We start from the raw sequence: 22,740 nt of genomic DNA on the forward strand, positions 1-22,740 counted from the left end.
AGTAATACTTCTTAACTACCTTCCATCAAGTAGTAATTTTTGATTTTTAATCCCCAGTCTCTTTGTCGTTAATTTGCCAAAGTGTGTCTCCAATCCACATCTACGGATTGGGTCTCCAAGCGGAAACATATATAGTACTAGTCGCACTGGTCATGCTACGTGTGGCTTTTGGACTAAACATTAACAGATTAATGCATGCGTGGCTAAGATAAGAACCAGGGATTTACAAGACTGACATAAAATACAGCAATCAAGAGTAAATAATATCACGATGAAGACCATTGGAAATTAGTACGACATTTCTTGATGTTTTTCCACATCCAATATTTGATCCCGCTTCAAGTCACGTGACAGGTGACAGAGACGTGTCGGACGCGGACGTGTCGGACGCGGTCGCGTCATTCTCTCTCCCGTCAAACCTCAATGAAGGGGCCTCCTTCAAGTCCCCTCTCACGAACTCGCTTAAATGCGCTGCTCTGCAACTAACTGCATCAATATTGTCAGACCCCATGATTTCCAGCACAGGAATATCTGCTCCGATGGCTCTGTTCATCCATGTCCGGAATTCTACTGCGACCAGAGAATCGACGCCATAGTCACTTAGCCGGCGGTGGGGATCTATTTCCGCCATTGGGATGCAGAGCATTGACGAAAGCTTCTCTTGCACACAGTGAACCACAGTGTCAACAGCAGACTGCCAGTTATCTGCTGCATTCAGTTGAGAGCGTGCTTCTTCCTTGCGCGACCGAGTCCCAGTCGAGGAAACCAGACCCTGCGATTCACGAGTCCTTGGGCCCCGAATATTCGTCCATAATGCACTGCGCTGGTAGTCTAGCACCTCGCCGGAATTCAGAGTGCGGTCCATTAAGGGGGCAGTGTCGAGACCTATGATAATCTGGGGTGATATGGGAGCAGTGCGAGTGGTATTGTCAGGATGAACGCAGTACTCCAGGATACGGAAAAGGTCTTCCATCCGAATACCGGAGAGCTGGCCTGAAGCCCTCGATGACAGGTTTCTCTTCGCCTTCCAGTTTTCTGCTACGTAGCCGGCTGAAGCAACCACTCCAAGGTCAATGGTATAGGAAGGTAGGCCGCGATCTGAACGATATCGAGCTAGTTCATCTTGGAAGGTATTTCCTGCTGCGTAATTTGCGGCACCACGCGCCCCGATGATACCTGCGATAGAAGAGAGCATGATAAAGATCTCCATGTCGTTGGGAAGTATTGAATGAAGATTCCAGGACCCTTCTACCTTTGGAGAAGTCGCGGTCTTGAAATCAGCAGCCGCCATATTTGCCAGAGGCATGTCCTGTGAGATATCACATATCAGTATCCATCGAAGGAAGGTGATTTCGAATCCACGTACCTTCAACTCCATCGCAGCTTGGATACAACCCTTGATTGGAGGAAAGTTGCGAACACTTTTCAGCGCAGCGTTCATCGCGCCGCGGTCAGCAATGTTACACTGGACCACCGCCGCTTCACATTCCACCGTTTTCAAATCGTTCATTAAAGCTGTGACGGATTCAGGATCACCACCAGAGCGAGATAAAAGGATTAAATGTCGGGCTCCTCGATATGCCATCCATCTAGCGATCTCACGTCCTAATCCTCCGACCCCTCCAGCGATGACATATGACGCGTCTCGTGGGAAGCACAACGGTGAAGTTGTGGGTGGCAGCATCTGCGATTTGCTTCATTAGATGACCCTGTATGATTGTACAGAGATTTCGACCTACCGGCACCATATCATTACCAGAGTCTACCAGTACCATCTTGCCCTTGGCTTCTCCTGTCTGGAAGCGACGCAGAGCCTCACCGACGTCTGAAAATTTGAGCACAGTTAGTGGAGATGGAGGACCAATTCTTCCCTGCATATAAAGGCACAAAGTGTCGTCTATCAAGCGCCCTACCCTAGTTGGGTCTAAGGACGTTAGCAGGGACATGTCCACACAAGTGAATGTGGTTCCTCGAGCGAATGGACGCATATGGAGCTTCCCATTGTCCATTATGTCTCTCTTTCCCAGCTCTATGAACCGGCCCAGAGGGGCAAGACAGCCCCAAGAAAGATGCAGCAATTCTCCCCCGAGTGAATTGAGCACGACATCAACTCCTCTGTTTCTTGTAGCAAGTTTTATACGTTCGGCAAATTGGCCATCTCTGCTGTAAAAGATATGATCCTCCGGAATGGCGTACAAATTCATCACAAGTTGCATTTTCTCTCGGCTTGAGACCGTTGTGAAAACCACGGCCCCTACTGCCTGGGCATACTGAATAGCCGCTTGGCCGGTTCCTCCAGCACCAGCGTGGATGAGGATGCTCTCTCCCGTTGATAGTCGAGCCACATCGCGCAATGAATACAGCACTGTTGATCCGATTATTGGCAAGGCACTGGCCACCTCGAAAGATACATCGTCCGGTATCTGAGTGACTAAGTCACAATGTGTCCGACAATATGTTCGAATTGTTCCCATGCTTGATGGGTCCGCTAAGATAATGACTCGGTCGCCCTCCGATAGCCGCCCTTTGGCATTGATTCCCACAGCACTCACAATTCCAGCTCCTTCAACTCCAATATTGGTCCCCACGGGCTGACCCATAGCTATGAGTAAATCGCGAAAGTTGACACCTACTGCTTTTATCTCCACCTCAACCTCAGAATGGCCTAAGGACTTCTTTCTGTCATTGTCCTTAACAAAGATGGGAGTACCCCCTTCATTCGACATTACCGCGTGCAGTTTGACCCCTTCTCCCCGAACAGATCTGAATAAACGTTTCTCAACTTCACCGACCGAACCACCGGTGATCTGGCCGCCGAGGAAGTCATTGACAACGTGAAGGTCTTGAAGCCGTGACGTATAGAGCTGACCGCCTTCCAGCTTGTATTCTTCATTAGGATGCTCTGATGATATGATGAACTGCCGATTAAAAACCTCCTGAATGGCAGATACAGACGAATCTGACGAGTTGGTATCAATTGTGATGTCCAGAGTGACCAAGTTGCGGTCGGAGGAAAAGTATTCCCACCGGGATGTTCGAATTAATCCAGTACACATAGCAAATCTTGGATCTGCATCTGCATCGTACAGGGAAACCCAAAGTAGCTTATTACAGCATATCAGAAGGTCCCTCATAATATGCCACATGTTCTCCGTCATGTTGTCCCATTTCTGATCTGGCCAATCCATGATGACAATGGCCGGGCAGTCTTCAATGTGTGACCCAGAGACATGGTCAAGCGGTACAACACGGCATGCCTCAGATCCGTACGCACGACGCAGGTCGTCCGCTAACTGGCTAGACATATCCCGTCCCCTTGTTTCCGAATCTAGATTCACGATGGAAACTGAATTCTGCAGCAAATGAGGCCGATCATCACATGTGGCCCTGGCCACCATAATACTGGACAGGTGTGTTTCAGCGTTGGCGCTGTCAGAGAGAATATGGTTAATCCCCGTGAAACCATTGTCTTTGAATGCCCGTTCCCAACCATTCTCGTCAAGCAATGGGCCAAGGTGTCTGTCTCGGTCTCCGGCTAACCACCACCCAGGAAGCAAGCCGAATATCATCGGTATCGTGAGCATACTGGGTTTTATAAGTTCATGCAGGACGAGACGCCCTTGTGGCTTCAACAGGGACCGGAGATTTTGCAACGTGTTGTCAACATTTCTCGTTGCGTGAATGACATTCCCGGCGAGAACAATATCGAACCATTCGTCCCCCAGCCCTTGGTGTTTGGGGTCAGTTTCGATGTCAAACGTCCTGTACTGTATTATGCCTTCCCAGCTTTTGAACCTATCTGCTGCCTTTTCAAAGAATGCTGGGGATATATCGGTGAACACCAACTTTTCCACTTTCCATGCCTCCTGAGAGATAGTGTCGCCGATGGGACAAAGTCTATTCAGTACCGGAGTGGTCGTCGCTCCTGTCCCACCACCCACTTCGAGGATCCTCAGCCGTTCACATTTATGTCCAAGGAGTTCAAGGTACTGGTCGAAAAGGCCAGGCAGCCTCCCCCCTCGGGAGAATTCATCATAAACTGCGTTCATCAGGTCTTCACCGAACATAAGCTCGAGGGGGTCGATCTCCTGCTTTAAAATCTTGCCGATGTTCCTGCCCATGAGCACGCACAGATTTCCTGTCGCACTGGAGGTCTTCGTCGCTTCCTGCAACTGATACATGGCAGCCCGGTCTCCCATATAGCGCTTTAGCTCTGATGCATCCAAGCAGCTTTGCATTCCAGCCCCAATCTCCTCGAATTTGTGCCTCATCCATGCCTTATATTTGTCGATGTGTTCAGGACAGACAACGGGAGTTTCATCTCGGTCTAGTTCAGCGATAGCTGTCTCGATAAAAATGGCAGCGTTGAGTTCAAGCATCTCAAAAGACTTGAACCCCGGATTTTCCCCCGAGGCATTGGCTTTGACTTCACAAAATTGGCTTTCAGCATCTGGTTTCCATGCGATGGCGTGGCATATCGGTTGCTGCCCATGCTTCGAATGGGTGTCAACTCTGACCAATTCCACATCGTTGAGGGCTACTTTCACAGAGGAAGTTGCTCTGTCCATCATTGCAGCATTGCCCTGGAATGTCGTATGGGATAGTGGTTGCACGCGGCTGTACCCCATAAATTCATGTCCTACCTCACTGCTAATCTCGGCTGACACCCAAACTTCGCGAAATACATTTGGAAGATACATCGGGAGCTTTGCTTCGAGACCCTTTAAGCTCTTGATCGCCCCGAAGCAAGTATGCATCAATACGTCCAATGTTGTCGGATGAGCTACGTGATCAAAGGCATAGCCACCAGGCATCACGCTGCCGATGTCTGGGACTGTTATAATTGCAGCTGATTTCCCTTGATGGGGAGTTGTACTCAGCTTCACATTGGACATGTTACGAAACATTGGCCCAAAGCTGAAGCCAACATCGTCGGCCCACTCATACAATCGTTCAGAATCGATTGGAAACCGACATCTCGCAAGGCTCCGGTGGAGCTCACCCTCCCATTGTTCCTGGTTCATGGGCCCTCTGTCCAAAATGTCTTTGTCGTTATCGTATTCGAGAGCAATTTTCCCGGTACAATGGAGACGCCATTCGGCATGTTCCTCATTGTAGGAATATATATGGAATTGTTTCCAGGGCTTTGACACTTTTCTGATGGTCTCCATCACAGGCAAGAGACTGAAATCCGTCTCTATGCCATCGGTAGTATCTGGGATAAGAAGAGCAGAATGAATGTGCACATCTCGGAGTCTGAAGCCTCGGAGTTGCTGGCCTGGATCCGCTATCTGCCTTGCCGCTTCAATCGCCATTGCCACGTAGCCTACCCCAGGAAAGATGATCTTCCCAGAGACCTCAGGGCCGATCAGCATTCTGTGGCAGTTTCAGGAATGCCAGACTATTGCTCACCACGTGGTCCGCCATCCATGGACTTTCTGTGATTCTTAAGAAGTTTCTCCACCTCGGCTCACGTGGATTCCAATCATTTACTGGGGCGCCCAGTACATCTGACCTTCGATGCTTGCGAAAGCGATAATTTTTACTGAAGCGACTTTCTTTCCAGTAGGCTGTGCTGTGATTGAAGGAATATGGTGGTAGCGAAGCAAGGAGATGGACATCCTTGCAGTGAGCCGGGTTTGGCGGTAGGTGCGCGTCAATGTCAAAATCCAGGCCTATAGCAGAATCTGGACGTATCATGCTCACACTCTGCCTAGACTGCTTCCTTGGGGCCTTCTGTGCAGTAGTAGAAGCGGCAGAATCAAACATAGCTGCAAGATGGACTGGGTACCCCGTCTCCCATAGTGAGCTTAACGCTTGCAGGCATGGGGTAGATGTGAGGATATTGCGCGTGCCTGTGTTCAAATATCGAATCCCGTCGATTCCTCTCTCCTGGAGAGTCTCGATTATCGGGGCTTTGAGCGTTGAATGAGCGCCAATCTCTATGACTATCCCAATTTCGTCTTCCACGCACATCTTCTCAATGGCGGATGAAAAGCGCACCGGAGATAGAAGATTCCGCCCCCAGTACTCTGCTGTTCGCATAGCCTCTCCTCGAACCTCAATCCCAGTCACACTTGAAATAATTTTCGCTGATAAAGCTCCCGATACAATGGTGGGTTTATGCGTCTCTACCTCTTGAATGAGGTGGATATATTCCTGGACGACGCTCTTCATGTGAGGAGAATGATAAGCATTTTGGACATTCAACCACTTCGCCGTGATCTCATCATGTCCCAGCCGCTCCTTCAAACCGTTCAATGATGCTCTACTGCCAGATACAGTAAAGCTTGTGGGGGAATTAAAGGCGGCGATTGTAAGGTCTCGGCTGGGACAGGCTTCTATATGATGCAAGAGGGCCGTCTCCGTCGCTCTCACGGCCATCATTGTTGCCCCTTCATCCGCAATAGCCTTTGAGACTAGTCCCCGACAAAATGCTAGCAACCAGGCGGCCTTCTGGCTTATAGCCCCTGCTGCATATGCTGCTGCAATTTCACCGGATGAATGCCCGACCACTGAATGCGGGACTATACTCCAGCTTCTCAACAAATCAACAACGGCGACTTGAAGGGCTGTACACAAAGGATGTGAGAGCAAGCAGTCATTGATGTCAGAGTCAAGGTCAGCCAAAAGGTCTTATTAAGTCAGTAAATTACTCATTCGTCTATAAGCTCGGGTGTCCTCAACGCACCTATCGCACTCCACGTGACTCCCAGACGTTTGAAGAATGTTGTTGCAGACTGTAATGATTTTCGGTACGGAGCGAATCGCATAAGTCCACGACCCATCCCTTGCCATTGACTCCCCTGTCCTGAGAACACAAAGGCTACCCCCGGGGTGGCGATACCTCGTGTCGGTTGCAATTTTGCGAGCGAATCGGTCAGTTCTTCAACGCTGGCCGCAACGCAAGCAGCACGCCATCCGAACTGTGTTCTTTTGCAGTTCAATGTATACGAAATATTGCCCAGGAACTCGTCCTTGTGCTCCACTGCGTAGTTACGGGATAGGACATAGTGGGACAGCCGTTCTGCTTGGCGATGTACCCCCTTTTCGTCAAATGAAGAGATGGAAAATATTTGAGAGTTGTCGACCTCGATACTCGTCCTAGATCTGAGACTTTGTTTGATATCCTCAGTTGCTTCCCTACTGTCTGTCATCGGGGCATCGGTAGATTTAGTAGCAGCGGCACAAATCGGGTCGATTCGTGTCAGGTGGGGTGCTTGCTGCCTGCTTTGCTTTAGCTCATGATATGCATCGCATACCACAACATGCGCATTTGTCCCGCCAAAGCCAAACGAGCTGATCGATGCGACCCTTGGGCCCGGCTTAGGCCACGGCACAGCTGTTGTGGGGAATTCCATTCGCCATTCGTCCGCACGAATCGCTGTATTCAGCTTTTCAAGATTCACATTAGGGCATATCTGGCCACACTCGAGCGACAATACTGTTTTTATCAGGCCCAAGATCCCTGCTGCACTCTCTGTATGACCCAAAGCTGACTTGCTTGACCCGACGTATAAAGGGTGTGTTGACGTTCGATCCGCAAATACAGACGCTATCGCACGCAGTTCTGCTGGATCACCGGTGGATGTTCCTGTGCCGTGCGCTTCGAAATAACCAGTTTGATCCAAATTGATGCCACCAGCTTTATAAGTTGTCCGGATCAACCGCGCTTGTGCATCAGTGGATGGGTTGAAGATTCCTGTAGTCCTCCCATCCTGATTTGCCGCACTTGCACGGATGACTGCTCGAATCGTGTCGCCGTCTCTGACTGCCGTGGCGAGTTTCTTAAGAACAACCGTGCCGACCCCCTCACCTCGCGAATAACCATTGGCTCGTTGGTCAAAACTATAACACGGCCCATCGGGTGACAATGCGCCTAGCTTCGAGAGATCCTGCGTTGTGTAAGGATAGCTGATGAGGTTTACACCGCTCGCAATAGCCTACCCGGACTTAGCTTCTGCTCTGAGATGGGTCAATGGTTCCCTGACTACATACCATGTTCGACTCACCCAGAATCAAGCTTTGGCATGCCATATGCACTGCAACGAGACTGCCCGAGCATGCCGTGTCCACGGTAGCGCTGGTTCCTTTGAAGTCGAAAAACCAACTAATGCGGTTTGAAAGTATGGCATCATGTGTACCCAATATCTTGTGTTTTTGAATCTGTTCGGGGTCTGCATTAAGCATGTCCCGATAATCATTTGAGAAGCAGGCGACATAAACGGCCGTATCCGTGCCTTTGGCCTTTTTTAGTGTGATACCACCTGGATTAGGTATTAGCATCATTCTGCCTTCAACTGTCCCAGCGGGACTCACTGTTTTCGAGGGCGTGGTAAACATTCTCCAACAAAAGGCGATGCTGCGGGTCCATCATCTCTGCTTCTGCCTGTGAAATACTAAAGAAGCCCGCCTCAAATTTGGACAGATCTTCCGCGAGAAAGTGTCCTCCAGCCACTCGGAGCTGAATGCAATCAGTCCATTAGCAGGCGTCAATCAGTCACTGTTAGGGATACCTTACAGTGCCTCCCCGATCGGGATCATTGTGGAAGTGAGTGTCAACATTGAGCCTATCTTGAGGAAACGGTCGCCATGTGCACTTCCCCTCTAGCAGAACCTGCCAAAGCTTTTCGCAATCTTCAGCCTCGTCAGCGAACTTGCCGGCCATGCCAATCACGGCGATTGGCTCATAAGGAACAGTGTTTTCCATTGTCGGACATTGGTCACTTGATAGTTGCGGATACTACTCAGCGTGTCAAATGATAAAATGCGATACCTGCGATCCATTTTTAATGGAGGGTTGAGACAATAGGCTTTTGTCGCCTGACTCCGATCAACTTGATTCATCAAGCTTTGGACTGAATTTCCTCCATCGAACCAAAGAACGGTTATTTTGAGTTTGTCTATCCCTGTTCTAGAACTTACAATCCGGGTCTGCAAATCTAATCCCAGTACACCATCAGCAATTCATTGATAAACTTTCCCCAACCCACAGCCTAACTCTATCTTTCAAGCATGACACCACGCTAACCACCCAGAGGACGGTCCGAGTATGCATGATATGCCATACCTCAATCTGTCAACATTGAGGGAACGAGGTGTTCCATGATGGTACCCCCAATCTGAGAAATTCTCGTGAGGGCTTTGTCATGATATCTGTCAAGGGAATTTCTCAACCGCCTTCGTACTCAGAAACATAAAACTGGTACGTTACGGATGCCAGCCTGTTAGTTTTTCTCTTTGAGTAAAGGGATGGGACATCAACATTCAAGCGTACAAAATGCGAATTGTGGATCTGGCAGGGTCTTGCACCGCTTAATTGATCCCCGCACTTCGGCAAGTCGGGCCAAAGTCGACCGGAGCCGTGCTGCCCTCTCATTCCTGGATTATTTTCCCTTGCATGCAGAAACCCCGCTGCTTCTGCTTATTTGCTCTCCACCAGAGACATACTGTTTTCAGGCTCGGTAGTAGTCGGGTTTGGGCTTCCTTGTGTCCGAGGTGCATAATGGGGAGAAACAGCGGGCGTTACTGTCTCCTGATGCTGGGACATATATATCCGAGGGTTCCGATTCCAGAGCCCACGTAGGAGTTTTGAGAGACTAGGAGAAGTATCGTCCCTAGTGCCTTGAGGGTTCTAGAAAAATGCGGAACCTTTTCTGGCTAAGCTTTTTCTGTCATGCTGTTTTTGGGCATCCGAGGCTGGCAAACCGTGACCAAAGTCCAGTAATCGACCTCAGTTATGCCAGGTACCAAGGAAACCGGCTTGCGGCGGGAGTAGATGAGTTTCTTGGCATGCGCTATGCATCTTCTCCTGTGGGCGATCTTCGATTTAGAGCACCTCAGGATCCGCCGACAAACAACACACTTCAAAGTGCTACAGAGGTGATACCTAGCCTGAGACCTTAACAAATATCTTGTACCTGGCGTGGCTGACCTTTCTTCCAGTACGGGCCAATTTGCATTGGAGTGGGCCAGGCAGAAACCGCTGGCGAGGTGAGCGAGGACTGCCTCTTCATCAACGTTTTCAAGCCATCTACGGCCACGCCGCAATCCAAATTGCCCGTTTGGTTATTCATACAAGGCGGAGGATATGCAGAAAACTCTAACGCCAACTACAACGGGACCCAAGTGATCCAAAACTCCGGAGATGGCATCGTCTTTGTAACTCTCAACTACCGCGTTGGGGCATTGGGCTTCCTGGCCAGTGAGAAAGTCAGACAAAATGGTGATCTCAACGCGGGACTTCTGGACCAGCGCAAGGCTCTTCACTGGGTGAAGAAATATATCGAGCAGGTTGTTCACCCATTGCCAGACCAGGGAAGAATGTGCTAATGGGTTTAGTTTGGGGGAGATCCTGATCATATCGTGATTCATGGGGTGTCTGCTGGTGCTGGCTCCGTTGCCTACCATCTGACTGCCTATGGTGGAAAAGACGAAGATTTATTCATTGGTGCTATCGTTGAATCATCCTTCTGGCCAACTCAACGGACCGTGGCGGAGATGGAGTTCCAATTTGACCGAATTGCGAACGAAACTGGTTGTTCTGATGCTTCTGATGCCCTACAGTGCCTGCGAGAGCAGGATATTGCTACCTTCCAAAAAGGAAATACTGCATCTCCCTTCCCTGGGGGAAGCAGTTCTCCACTGCCAGATTGGTATTGGCTACCTGTCACCGATGGCAGTCTTGTTCCGGAGGAATTGTACAGCGCCTTCGACGCAGGCAACTTCATCAAAGTTCCCGTCATGGTCGGTGACGATACCAATGAGGGCTCCAATTTTGCCTACAATGCCACGAGTAGCGCCGACGTGTCCCGATTTTTGAAGAACAATTATCCTAACCTGAGTACCGAACAGCTAGAGGTTATCAATGAGGCCTACCCCCGGGGGGAATTATTACCCCGACATGCAGCATATTTTGGTGCCTCCTCGGCGGCCTACGGAGACGCGACATTCACATGCCCCGGAAACCATGTTGCATTGTCTACTGCAAAGTACTCCCCCAATGCAGTCTGGAATTACCGGGTGAATATAATCGATAAATCAAATATTGCTGGGGGTATCGGTGTACCGCATACGTTTGAACTACCGGCAATTTTCGGGGCTGGTTCTACCGGGACTCTAAGTAGCGGGTCATCCTATCTGTCGTATAATGCGGAGATCATCCCTGTGACCATGCATTACTTTATCAGCTTTGTGCAGACGTTGAATCCGAATACATACCGATATTCAACGGCGCCGGAGTGGAAGACCTGGGGAAATGGGGAGCGTCTACGGCTGCAGACGAATGATACGGCAATGGAGGTTATTCCGGAGACATCTGTTCAGCTGTGTGCGCTGTGGAAGGAATTGGCTGAGACGATGGAGGTTTAGTTGGCTGGGTTAGCCTAGAATAGTCGGTAGAGATAAAACAGATATGGCTATGACTATTAGCAGTACTTTGACTGCTGATAACACCTATCATGACAGGCGTAGCGATGGACCAATCAATTCGGGTTCCCCTCTCCGGCTTAGGGCTTGGCAACCTCTCCGGATGGTTTTTCCGCGCCGGTGGATGCCTTCCAGCCGCTCTAGTCGGGTCTCTTTCTTCCTTAAGATATCCCACTAGATTACAACTTGTCGAGTGTGATTTAAAGTAAAGCTAAGATGCCTACCCGGGACCTTACCACGCAGCAATGGATCAATTCCCTCATGGAACCAGGCCAGATCCTACTCTGGGCCTTCAAGAGTAACCCTCTCATCCCCCAAAGAATATGTTTCAACACAAGGAGAAGAAGCAGCTAAAATACCCCGCAGGTTACATCACAGTCAACGCTGAGAGTATCCTGAATGGTCAAATTCTCGCTCCTCTGCTTTATACCAGCCGACTTCGCGATGAAGCATTCGGCAGATTCTGGGTAGCCTTCAGTAGTCAGTTTACAGCTCTCCATCGATTCCTCTTAATCCATCACATTCCCTAACTGTTCGCACAGCAAATCGGGAATCCGACGCCCCGCCGCCCCCTCCAATCCAGAATTCAGGCGAAATACAAGGCTCATCAGATCTAATCCCACCCATTCTCGCGCACGCCTCGGGCATCGTCCTCGACGTTGGTCCCGGCACAGGCAGCCAAATGCCCCTCCTCCGCTCACCAGCCATCCAAACCATCTACGGCGCAGAACCATGCCACGGCCTGCACGCCGAACTCCGCGCCCGTGCTATCTCAGAAGGCCTGAGCGACAAATACCATATTTTACCCTGTGGCGTTGAAGCTGCAGATCTTATCCCCGAACTCCAGAAACAAGACCTCGTGAGCACCAACAACGCAGACCCAACCACCGTCCTCAAGAATCTAGATAACATCGGCGAGGGTGTATTCGACACTGTTATTTGCATACGCGTCCTGTGCTCAGTCCCCGATATGCAACGTACCATCAAGGATCTGTACACCCTTCTACGCCCGGGCGGAAAGTTACTCGTTGTTGAGCATGTGGTCAACCCGTGGCGCACGCGAAAGGGGTCCGTGATTGCGAGGGGCTTCCAGGTTTTATATGAGCTGATGGGCTGGAGATTGTATATGGGGAATTGCTGTTTGAATAGAGATACCGCAGCGGCGTTGAAGATGGCAGCTGAAAAAGATGGGGGATGGGAATCTTTTGAATTGGAGAGGTCGTTTGAAAGTACCCCTATGCCGTATATTTCGGGGGTATTGGTTAGGAAGGGTGGTATATAGATTTATCTTGACGATAATGCTCGTTAGAGTATAAGTAGCGATTGTATGTATGTCTTCATAGTGTCATAGCTTGACAATGATGTTATTTGCGATGATGAAGAGTATGATCAGTTAAATGTACCCCAGAATTGATTTCCGGTAGCCCCACATCGGCAAATGAACTCGGTCTTCCGGTGACTCAATCAAACACCAAGGGATTTCAACCAATCAACGTGCGAGTCAGAAATCCAGTGTGGAGATGGATCTTGAGTAAACTTTTGTTCTGACTGCAATGATTCCTCACCTGCAATCAATAAACAAGGGTTCTGGGCTCGAGAAGGCCTGAAACGGCTTTTCCACATGTTGAATGCGTGGTATGGTATGTCGGAAAATAGGATAATTGTAAGATACGGAGGTTTAAAATGTATATAGGATAGTGATGATAAGATTAATTAATCGAAAACGAATGAAGATGATAGCATATCTATGGAAGAATCGAAGGTGAAAAATGCCAACTGTAGGTGCAATGATCACCTGACTTGTAGTATATGAACGTGGATCATAAGCTCCCAATTGATCTGATTATTAAGAGAAAACTGAGTCTCCGGATTGGATATGACGAAATTCTCCTTTTCTTGCAAACGCAGACGGACTCTCAATATGACTGGAAGTAGTAAACAAGATGTATATATATTACAGGGCTCGACCAGTAGGGTATAAACGTTATATCACGTCTATCTGGACAGTAGACGGAGAGATATGTACTAACATGATATTCCATGGTGCAGAGGTATAGAGCCAATAGACGGTTGAATGCAGACACTAGTAATCTGCGTAGAGACCTTTGGGGCTCAATAGCGCATAGCTTCAATGATTTGCTTTTTGGAATTCTTGTATTAAATTGAACGTCAATAGTGAAACCGATCTTAGGGAGGTAATGGGGAGATCGCTGCCATGGAGAACTGTGGGGCTGGTTTGGACTGTGGGGAAATATGATACTTTTAAGAATTGATGAGCATTTAAGATGCTAATAAACAGTGGGCATACTATCGTTGTAATCACGTCAAGGTGGATACAACACACCAACGAACTGAATGAAACGTATCGATGACTCTCGTGGGAGAGCTGGCAGCGTCGTCAGCTGCACGGTCCGACCAAAAATAGCCGGATCGGCAAGCTTGATCCGGACAAGCCTTGCCAATCGGCTTGGCTCCCCACCCAAACGGCCATCAAGCTGTTTGGCACCACTCAGCTAGTGCAAACTTTCCGGGGCAACGGAGGATGCTGACTGGTTTCTTCACGGCTGCGCCACCGTCCAGGATCGGTGCTGCTGCCTAGTCCCTTCTTTTCCCTTAAACCCCCCCGGACCCTGCCGGACAAGTTTTCACCACGTCTCCCGCTATCTGAGAAACGACGTTGAATCGCAGCAATGGCGTTTGACAACCAATTCGAGGAAGGGGAGCCTTCCTCCCATCTCCTCTCCAAAAGCTCTTCACTGGCAGTTGTTCCCGAGGAAGACTCCGACAAGGATGAGTCTTCCGAGGCCCTACCGTTGGGCAACTTCGGCATCAGACGCAGGCGAAAGAGAGTAGCAACTCGAGTACCACGCAGCCGACTGCGAAGCCTTTGTAGTTTCTGGAGATGTCGCCATCTGTACTGTCACATTCACCCGTTCTCTCGAAGAGCGATGATCTGCCGCCTCGTAAAGCGACCATTCTGGGGTATCGTGATCATCCTGTAAGCCACTACCATCCCCCTCCCATCACCTGACACTAACGCATCCCACCCAGCGGTCTCGTCAAACTCGTCTCCCTGATCTGGTTCAGTCTAGTCTACCTCTTCCCCGACGATCTGGATGCCCATCTCGACGCCTGGGTCTTCCCGGCCGGTCGGCCATCCATCTTCTCCCACTGGAGCACCCACGGCGTCCTCCCCGTGCGATGCCACTCCCACAACGACTACTGGCGCGATCTACCTCTCCACTCGGCCCTCAGCGCCGGCTGTATCGGTGTCGAAGCCGACATCTGGCTCTCGAACAATGACCTCCTCGTCGGTCACACTCCTTTCACTCTCCACCACGAAGTCACCCTCCGCAGCCTCTACCTCAACCCCCTCCTCGACATCCTCCAAAAGCACAACACCCGCTCCAGCCAACTTGAACCCGCCCATCAGCCTGGCGGACCTCGAGCTGGTGTCTTTGGCAGCGACCCATCCCAAACCCTCGTCCTCCTGATCGATTTCAAAGAACAGCCTGAAGAAACCTGGTCCATTGTCATGTCGCAACTACAACCCCTTCGCGACGGTGAGTACCTCACCTACTTCAACGGCACGGACATCATCACCCGCCCCATCACCATCGTCGCAACTGGCGACGCCCCCTTCCACCTCATCACAGCAAACCAAACCTACCGTGACATCTTCTACGATGCGCCCCTCGACCAACTCCCTCTTCTCCCATCTGGCACCAATGACCCTGAACCGGACATCGAACCCATCTACTCCGACAAGAATAGCTACTACGCTTCCGTCGACTTCCGCAAGTCTATTGGAAGTTTGGCTCGCAATCGATTTTCGCAGGGCCAGTTGGAGCTCATTCGAAAGCAGATCGAAGCTGCGCATATGCGAGGCTTGAAGGTCAGGTACTGGGGGACACCGAGCTGGCCGAGAGGACTCCGAAACCATGTTTGGCATGTGTTGGTGCGTGAGGGGGTGGATTTGATTAACGTGGATGATTTGAGGGAGGCGACGAGGCAGGATTGGAGGAAGCATCGGAGTTGGTTTTTGTGATGGTTGGAGGATGTATAGACATATCTATGTTGCGATTTGTGGTATATATTAACGCGAATAAGAAGTATATGAAGAACCTATCAGAGTGGAACCAAGAAAAAATATTAAGAACAACTATATATCATGTTAGTAACGGACGACGCGTGATAGTATGATCTTCCCTAACCCTATATCCCGCGATTAAAATATCCCAAGATAAATATATCTGCAATTTATTGCTACATGAAAGCTAGCACTGTTTGCTCAAGTACAACAGCACCAATGTAGAAGATATCACTGAAGGCTCTGATATCAGATGTGAAGTTTAACGGCCTAGGGCCAGATCAACAGGCCCATGTGTCAGGTTCATTGTCTGTCAGAATTGTTTGCCACTGGTGGAAGACTGATACCATTCAATTCGTACTGTAGTAGAATATATCTGATATGATTTTCAATGGTACCTGCCTACCCTCAATGCCAAGTCAACAAGCCTAATCAAGGTATACTTCCGACTAGGAAGGTACAGTGCCTTTGCCAGTAGCACCACGACAGTATGAAACACCCCAGTTGGTATAACCAATCGAGTCGACATCTCCCGTCTTGGCTTCCGGGACCATGCCGAAGGAGAGAGTCCAATTCTGAAGTGCTATTTAGTGGCTACTTGCTGTGAGGACCAGACAGATTCCTAGCGGACGTCTAGAGGCAAGACTATAAATTGGCCTGCACTTCTTCGATCTTTCTTTCTCTTCATACTAATCCATCCCTTCAGATACATCAATTCACTGGTCGTTTCAGTTCAAAGCTAGCCAAGATGGAATCGGCAGACCAAAGTTCTCCACAGGCATCTTCATGTTCTGGATGTGACTCTCTCGCGGAACAGCGTATTTGCATTTCCCTTCTACTCAACGGGGCAAACATTCCATATATTCTCTGGGGAAATGACTATCTAAATATCCTTGGAATTAGCGAACGAATCTGTGGGCAGAATGTTCTCGAAGACGAGAAATGCGGGCAAAGTGCTCCCGACTGGGAGCTCTTCGGGTCATCTCCGCCCCGGAGACACGAATGTCAGGTAAAAGGTGAAATAAATGACACCATGGACTTATTGATCGAGGACGAAGCCATGGAGAAAGCCAAAGATGTCCTTTGGAATTACATGTATCCGAACCGACCCGGGACTGATGAATCGTCATCCAGGTACCGATGCCGATACTCTGACAAACAGGAACGATACATCACACCGTCCCTGATCCCAGATTACGTTGTCCATCTAGAGATCTTACCTGACCAAGTTGGCACGAAACATCCCCTTCACCCGGCCAAGGACAAGACGTTTCACGCTGACATATGTCTCTACTACAAGTCCAAATGGTTGTGGAATGCACCTCCCCTACCTCAAGGCGTCCCCAGTGTCAGGGATTCATACTATACGGACGCGACCGAATCTCTCTTCTTGCCTCATACCTGTGGTGACAAATTTCGGTGCATACTGAGAAGTGATAGGAAGCCTCTTTCCGACTGTCCTATTCTTCCTGTCGACAGCGGCCTGGAGAAGGTCATAACGCCAGATACTAAGTATAAGCATCACCTTGGCCGTCACCCGGTGATATGCAACACTTCGAACAATGTCCTTATCCCTGCTCGTTTTCTCGAGTGTCTGCACTATTTGTGGGTCCGTGACAGGGAGATATTCGGTGGCTTTGACTATTGGTCTAATCTGATTGAGCGTTTCTTTGAGATAACATTCAGGCTCTTACCCCATGGACATCTTCTTGTGAAAGATAGTTTCGACCCTATGTTTTACGATTGGATGGGGGAACAGGTGAAGAAGTATCGGCTGCCGTGGCAGGAGGAACTGATTAAAGATTTGGGAGAGATTTATGTAGGATCAGGAAGAAGGGACCAGAGTCAGTCTGGAACAGGGGGCAATGGATCGGCGACATTGGAGACGCTTCGAGCGAACTTACTTGCTAAGGGTTCCATTCCACTTTCCCCATTTTGTTGGATGCCTCGCAATAAGGAGCAGCGTCAGATTCTTACATGTGATCCTGACGAGGGTGTGTAAGTGGGAAGAATTGGCTGGGGGGGATTCAGATTGCAAGTGAGGTGGATTTTAGTTTTTATTATGTTCCTGGACATATGCCATTCGTTTGGATATTGATTGCTCTTGTTTGTTCGAGATTGTTCAATGGAAGTGTTGCTTACTCTCTTCTAAAAACGCTGTTTATGTCGTAGCTTGTTACTAGGTCCTGGCCTCTGGACAGCCTAAGGCCGTCCACAGCCCAAGGGGTTTTGAAGCATTTCAGTAAATATCAAGCAAGGCATCTCTAGAAGCATAGGAAAGATAACGAAATTATATACTTCTGAAGATCTCTGTCAACTATCCCAAAACACAGTACTTGATCTAGATCTTTAGCCTGAGCCCTGAATTTCCGTACAGATCTGATGACAGGATCTATACTTACATAGACTTTTCTACTTATAAGTCTCGATCGATGTAGAATCCTAGTGAATGTGACAGATACAACAAATAGCAAGGCCTTTGTCGTCCCCAAAAAGTTCTATGTCAGGTGATCTACTCCTGCCTTCGTTCTTGTTCCCCTTTTCTCTTTTCTCCAACGTCTGCCTCACAATCAGTTTTACGGACTTTGCCTTCTTCTCCCCTGCAATACATATTGCACGTCATGATACAGAATTGCACCCATTCCTAGTACCTCAAGTCTCGAAAGATAGCATACCTCGCCGTCTGACCCCCTGCAGAATCCGCTTACAGATACCGCTACTTGGCTTCACTTAAAGCATGTGAACTTGTAATACCACACGATTCCTGGAGGGAGAATACGGTAAAAGACTTCATATCTATTGTCTAGAGAGCTAGCTCACAAGAAATGTATCAGGCTAAAGAATCTCTGTTTCTAGTGACGTCGATATCATCACCCGTTTTGAGACTTACCTCTACGGAACACCCTTTCACCAGACCAAGCTCGATGCTAGATTAGCGGACCATCTTCATAACATTATTTCTAGGTTCCATGCAAGAGGTTATCGATCTGAAGGTGTACCTGGGAGCATTTCCTTGTCCGGTCTGGGATCGTGGTAACCATCCCCATGACCTGTACACCTCACACACCAATCAAGCAATATACTCTCTGGCTCAGCTCAAGGTCATCGGCATACTATGATATGGCAATAAGCTTCATTGTGTTGGATATCACTGTTTTCATACCTCCACTTGGGTCCACTGCAAGCAAGTGTCCAGATTTGGACTATGGGATTAAGGGAGCTAAATCTCTGGTAGGTTGAGTTAAATCAATCAATACCATTCGGAACATCAAATCCTGACATGTACTATCGCTGATGAATATCAATGCATAAAAGCCAGATTTCGTTGTATCTCTATATATATTAGCTGTCACAGTGTTGCTACACGCCCTCAGGACAATACAAAGCACGCATCGCCGGTGTGATAGTGTCGGCGGTATGAGCATATTCGGATTCGAGCCAGGAGTCCCACTCCCAATCAACCAATTCTTCAAATTCAAACATCCTGCGTTCGTTCCACCGAATCAAAGGTGAGATATATTGGCCGAGGAAAAGATCCAGATGAGCGATCCGCGGTTCATCCGGTTTCCGGTTAAAGATTGCACTGCCGAAGTCCAGAAATACCAGATTTCATTCCGGATGAGGATGGTCGGATGGCACCATCATGATATTCCGAGGGTACAAGTCAGTGAGAAGTATATCTCGTCGTAAACCTCGGTTTCAAATTCAATCACGGACTTCATGATCTGCTGACGGTCGGCTTGAGGGAACTGGTTCGGGTCAGTTTCTAGCATTGATAACCCCGGGATATGCTCTATTAGAATTAGGCGGACGGCGCGTGTCTCCGGCCCATTATCCGTTCCATAACATGGTATATCCAGGGAGTACGACCCGTAGAACCGAGGAATTAAACCTCCCTGCAAACAGGAAAGCACATGATAGGCGTGTACCTCATGTGTGTAATATTTGTCCATGCAAAGGAAAGGGTTGAGATAGCCGCCGTCGTCATTCTGGTAAAGAGGGTCATATACTTTGGCAACTAGCTCCGTCCCCCCCTGGAGTGTTTTTGAGTTCGGCGGGACACTGCGGATACGAATATTGAAGACCTGCGCATTATGTCCGTCCCCAACTTTGATGGGATCTAGGATCTCGAACTCGACAGTGTCTGACCCCAGATTTCCTGGCAATGGTGGATTTTTCAAGCATCAAGCCTCTGGGGTGAGTTGCGGTCTTTTTTTCTCGCCATAGCTGGAATCAAGGCAGCCTCTAAGGGTCACAGGGGTCGGTGGTGGAGTAATATGGGATCGGACAGTAAATACCCTTCCCTTGGTGAAGGGAATAGAGGGTTTGAGAAGATCGCCGGTAATGGGGTCCATGGATATTCATTGGCTATCGTAGCAACAAGAGCACATAGAAAAGAAGGCTGCGATTCCTCTTGCCTCTGAAGCCTGTGGGAGGGTTATGGAACGGAACTGTTTTATCTAGGGAGAAGAACAACAGTGACGCGGGCGATTGGCGCCGCGGTCGGAGAAGGGATTACTCGCACCCGATCCCAACCAATCAAAATAGGCCAATCCCGATCGCCTAGTAGCCCAGCATGGTACGTAGCAACGGATTACTCTTACTTCATGGAAGCAGTCAAGACTACTAGATAGATAGGCGCTTGCAAGGGGCTGTTGCTAAGAATAGCAGTAACCCGTAAAGTGTGTTCTTTCATCGGAGGTCCCAGCGCTTAAAATAAACCATTACCTCACGCTGCCTCCAAAGAGAATATTCGCCAAGGGCGGTGGTTATGCATACAATCCACCATTCATCCTTCCCATTCCTGATGCTTTCAGCCTATCTTTAGATTGCTTTGATAGCACGTCCCTAGCAATTATGGAATGGTCCATGATTGAAAAACTTCCGCTGGCACCCATTTCCAATTCCTGGTGCAATATCCAGTCTCTAGTCAGAGATGTTGGTCGAGATATGACATCGTATCCCACTGGCCTTCTGACCATTCATGGCTTTTATGCTACTTTACATCATGTAGCATTAAGTTATTAGTTCAAATATATCAAATCCGATATGGTGTAGTGGCTAACATCGCCGTCTCTCACACGGCAGCCGGGGGTTCGATTCCCCCTATCGGAGCTCAATTTTCTCTTTTTTGTGTTTTTGATTTTGGCGTGTGGGGCTTCCGTCATCATTGTTACGGATGTACCGGTGATCCACTACCCAGAGCCTCGTGGAAGGACTATTTCATGTCAATGTACTTACTCCGTAGGGGATGGATGGACATGGCGATAGCGGCCATAGGGTGAATATACCATCGCTCTGGAAAGGCATGGGACTTGGTTTCTGCCCCTACTAGATACCCTCCTACCTGCCTTATGGTACAAACACATGAACTCTCCAGACCCGCAAACAAAGCCCGTGCGTACACCCTTTTGATCTTCAAATCGGAACCACCCCTACCCATGTAGACAATACATTTCCCTAACCGCAAACTCTGTATCATCATTTAGAAGAAACCAAATAGCGTTTGTTACCACAATAGCTGTTGAGCCCTTAAAGAAACCCAACCATTCCATCCCCTTTCCCGGCATCTTCCAGTGTAATTAAGGATCGAACAGCGTGGACCGGTTATTGAAAAAGGGTTGAGTAATGTTTGGACAAACTATGAAGCTAGGGCGAGGCCGGTCCATGATTGGGGAATGAAAGACTTGCGGAACCCATATCATGGTGTGGGATGTTCATGGGATTTGAAAGCTCGTTCCCGTAGCTTGCTCTGAACAGCCTCGTTCTTTGGCTCGAACTCATGACCATACCCTTGTACGGACCAGAGGTTGACTGCAGATAGCATTGGGGTGCTTTTAGCAGAAGACTGGAATCTAGCGTTGGGAATAAATCTGGTGACAGGCATAGATGGATTCTTGGTTGTTTTAATTAGCGTCGAGCTCAGTGCGGAAGCAACCGCTGTCCGGGGGAAGAGGTATACCGGAGGGGTATATCGATGGTATTGTTGATGAAAAACGCCAGGGTGCTTCTAGGGCGGCCGTGGATTGGGAGCGGTGTGATCCACATGGAGCTGAATAGAGCCTACTTTGGCCGTCCCGCTCACGAGATATCGTAATAGCCTTGTGAACCCACGAATAGCTTCCATCCAGTCTTCTTTTAGACGTAGATCGTAACTACGTGTGAACTGCAAATCGACCCTTTCGTTCTCTGAGCATCCTTTGGTGTGTACGCACGCTATCAGATCTGATGTAAAGTATCCCCGGGCGATATAGATACAACGCCCGTACAGCCCTACTGCAAAAACTTCCTGAGTCTGTAAACCGGCTCTGTCGATATTTTTAGCCAATTGTCCCAGCATGATGCTGACAATTTCCCGGAGAAACTCGGTCCAGGTTTCCTTCTCGTAGTACTAACATGAACCACCAGTTAGCCATGGTGAAGAGTGGTAGGCAAAGTACGGGGAGGAAACAATAATCCACCTACCCCAACAAAAGAGATCACTGGTATACGCGCTTCTGGTAGACCAACGACAGCTGCTCCATCCAGACGACTGGCATATCGTTGACCACCAATAACGTATTCCTGCCGGAACTTCGAAACAGGGAAGCTTGGGGAATAGTCAGTGCAAGTATAAGAGTTAAGCCGAGTAGGTTACTGACTGAAGCTCGGGACCACCATCCATGATATCCCTCAAATTATAATAGATCGTCTCTACGAAACTACTGACAAACGCTCCTTGCAACATCATGGAATCTGTGAAATACTCCCTTCTGGGTGTTTGCCAGTTCTTTCGGGGCAGTGTAACAGTTTCAGCCGGCTTCAACGCATCCACCAGCGCGCCAGCCTCGTCGGCCTCAAAGAACGTCTGCATACAGAGGCGATAGAGAACATCCTTGAATTGTGTCCTTTCTTTGGGCCGGTCATCGAAAGATTCATAGTCGGCTATCCGAGAGTGTTCAAAAACCCATGGTGTCAGTGTATCACTGTCATTATCCATGAGTTTAGGTCAGTTGGCGAGATACTCAGCCATAGACTCCGTGAACTTATTGACTTACTTTCTTCGTCGATGTCCACCATTCGGGGAATCAGCTGATCGAGGTCAACGATGTGAGAGTATATTGTCGCCGACATCTTCACGAAAGTGGGTGGTGTCGAAAGAGCCTAAAGAACGCCTTGTTGAAGAGACCTGGCCAACGACTCCCTATACGTCACCGGCGGAGTGTGTAGGTGGAGATTCGGCG

At 49.0% G+C, this 22,740-nt stretch overlaps 6 protein-coding genes and 1 non-coding gene across 7 annotated transcripts; 4 read left to right on the forward strand and 3 right to left on the reverse strand.

Moving 5' to 3' along the window:
* Positions 1 to 288: 288 nt before the first annotated feature.
* BO94DRAFT_559174 (type I polyketide synthase) lies at positions 289 to 8,710 on the reverse strand (the record flags this gene model as incomplete). Its single annotated transcript, XM_025614046.1, has 12 exons — positions 289 to 336; positions 455 to 788; positions 820 to 885; positions 948 to 1,309; positions 1,367 to 1,684; positions 1,740 to 5,357; positions 5,413 to 5,622; positions 5,707 to 6,635; positions 6,692 to 7,943; positions 7,999 to 8,267; positions 8,320 to 8,464; positions 8,522 to 8,710. 12 exons carry the CDS (start codon positions 8,708 to 8,710, stop codon positions 289 to 291), a joined length of 7,740 nt encoding a protein of 2,579 aa, XP_025464496.1.
* A 932-nt stretch (positions 8,711 to 9,642) lies between these two features.
* Positions 9,643 to 12,709, forward strand: BO94DRAFT_559175 (EstA precursor; the record flags this gene model as incomplete). Its single annotated transcript, XM_025614047.1, has 6 exons — positions 9,643 to 9,882; positions 9,946 to 10,293; positions 10,342 to 11,364; positions 11,644 to 11,725; positions 11,794 to 11,907; positions 11,970 to 12,709. The coding sequence occupies 6 exons, from the start codon at positions 9,643 to 9,645 to the stop codon at positions 12,707 to 12,709; spliced, it is 2,547 nt and encodes an 848-aa protein (XP_025464497.1).
* A 1,375-nt stretch (positions 12,710 to 14,084) lies between these two features.
* Positions 14,085 to 15,587, forward strand: BO94DRAFT_626905 (phosphatidylinositol-specific phospholipase C/glycerophosphodiester phosphodiesterase family protein). Its single transcript, XM_025617380.1, has 2 exons — positions 14,085 to 14,425; positions 14,479 to 15,587. Exons 1-2 carry the CDS (start codon positions 14,118 to 14,120, stop codon positions 15,473 to 15,475), a joined length of 1,305 nt encoding a protein of 434 aa, XP_025464498.1. The 5' UTR covers positions 14,085 to 14,117; the 3' UTR covers positions 15,476 to 15,587.
* A 261-nt stretch (positions 15,588 to 15,848) lies between these two features.
* BO94DRAFT_577635 (uncharacterized protein) lies at positions 15,849 to 17,519 on the forward strand (the record flags this gene model as incomplete). Its single annotated transcript, XM_025615182.1, has 1 exon — positions 15,849 to 17,519. The coding sequence occupies exon 1, from the start codon at positions 16,266 to 16,268 to the stop codon at positions 17,517 to 17,519; it is 1,254 nt and encodes a 417-aa protein (XP_025464499.1). The 5' UTR covers positions 15,849 to 16,265.
* A 1,358-nt stretch (positions 17,520 to 18,877) lies between these two features.
* BO94DRAFT_568278 (uncharacterized protein) lies at positions 18,878 to 19,882 on the reverse strand (the record flags this gene model as incomplete). Its single annotated transcript, XM_025614670.1, has 3 exons — positions 18,878 to 19,100; positions 19,235 to 19,676; positions 19,816 to 19,882. 3 exons carry the CDS (start codon positions 19,880 to 19,882, stop codon positions 18,878 to 18,880), a joined length of 732 nt encoding a protein of 243 aa, XP_025464500.1.
* A 678-nt stretch (positions 19,883 to 20,560) lies between these two features.
* Positions 20,561 to 20,632, forward strand: BO94DRAFT_t240. Its single transcript has one exon. It is a non-coding gene; the product is annotated as a tRNA-Glu (tRNA).
* Positions 20,633 to 21,527: 895 nt separating this feature from the next.
* BO94DRAFT_559178 (uncharacterized protein) lies at positions 21,528 to 22,630 on the reverse strand (the record flags this gene model as incomplete). The annotated part of the gene is made up of 4 exons (XM_025614048.1): positions 21,528 to 21,908; positions 21,983 to 22,106; positions 22,159 to 22,482; positions 22,551 to 22,630. 4 exons carry the CDS (start codon positions 22,628 to 22,630, stop codon positions 21,528 to 21,530), a joined length of 909 nt encoding a protein of 302 aa, XP_025464501.1.
* Between the last annotated feature and the right edge of the window lie 110 nt (positions 22,631 to 22,740).

The sequence above is a fragment of the Aspergillus sclerotioniger genome, assembly GCF_003184525.1.
Source record: "Aspergillus sclerotioniger CBS 115572 chromosome Unknown BO94scaffold_26, whole genome shotgun sequence".
NCBI classification, from domain to species: Eukaryota; Fungi; Ascomycota; class Eurotiomycetes; order Eurotiales; family Aspergillaceae; genus Aspergillus; species Aspergillus sclerotioniger.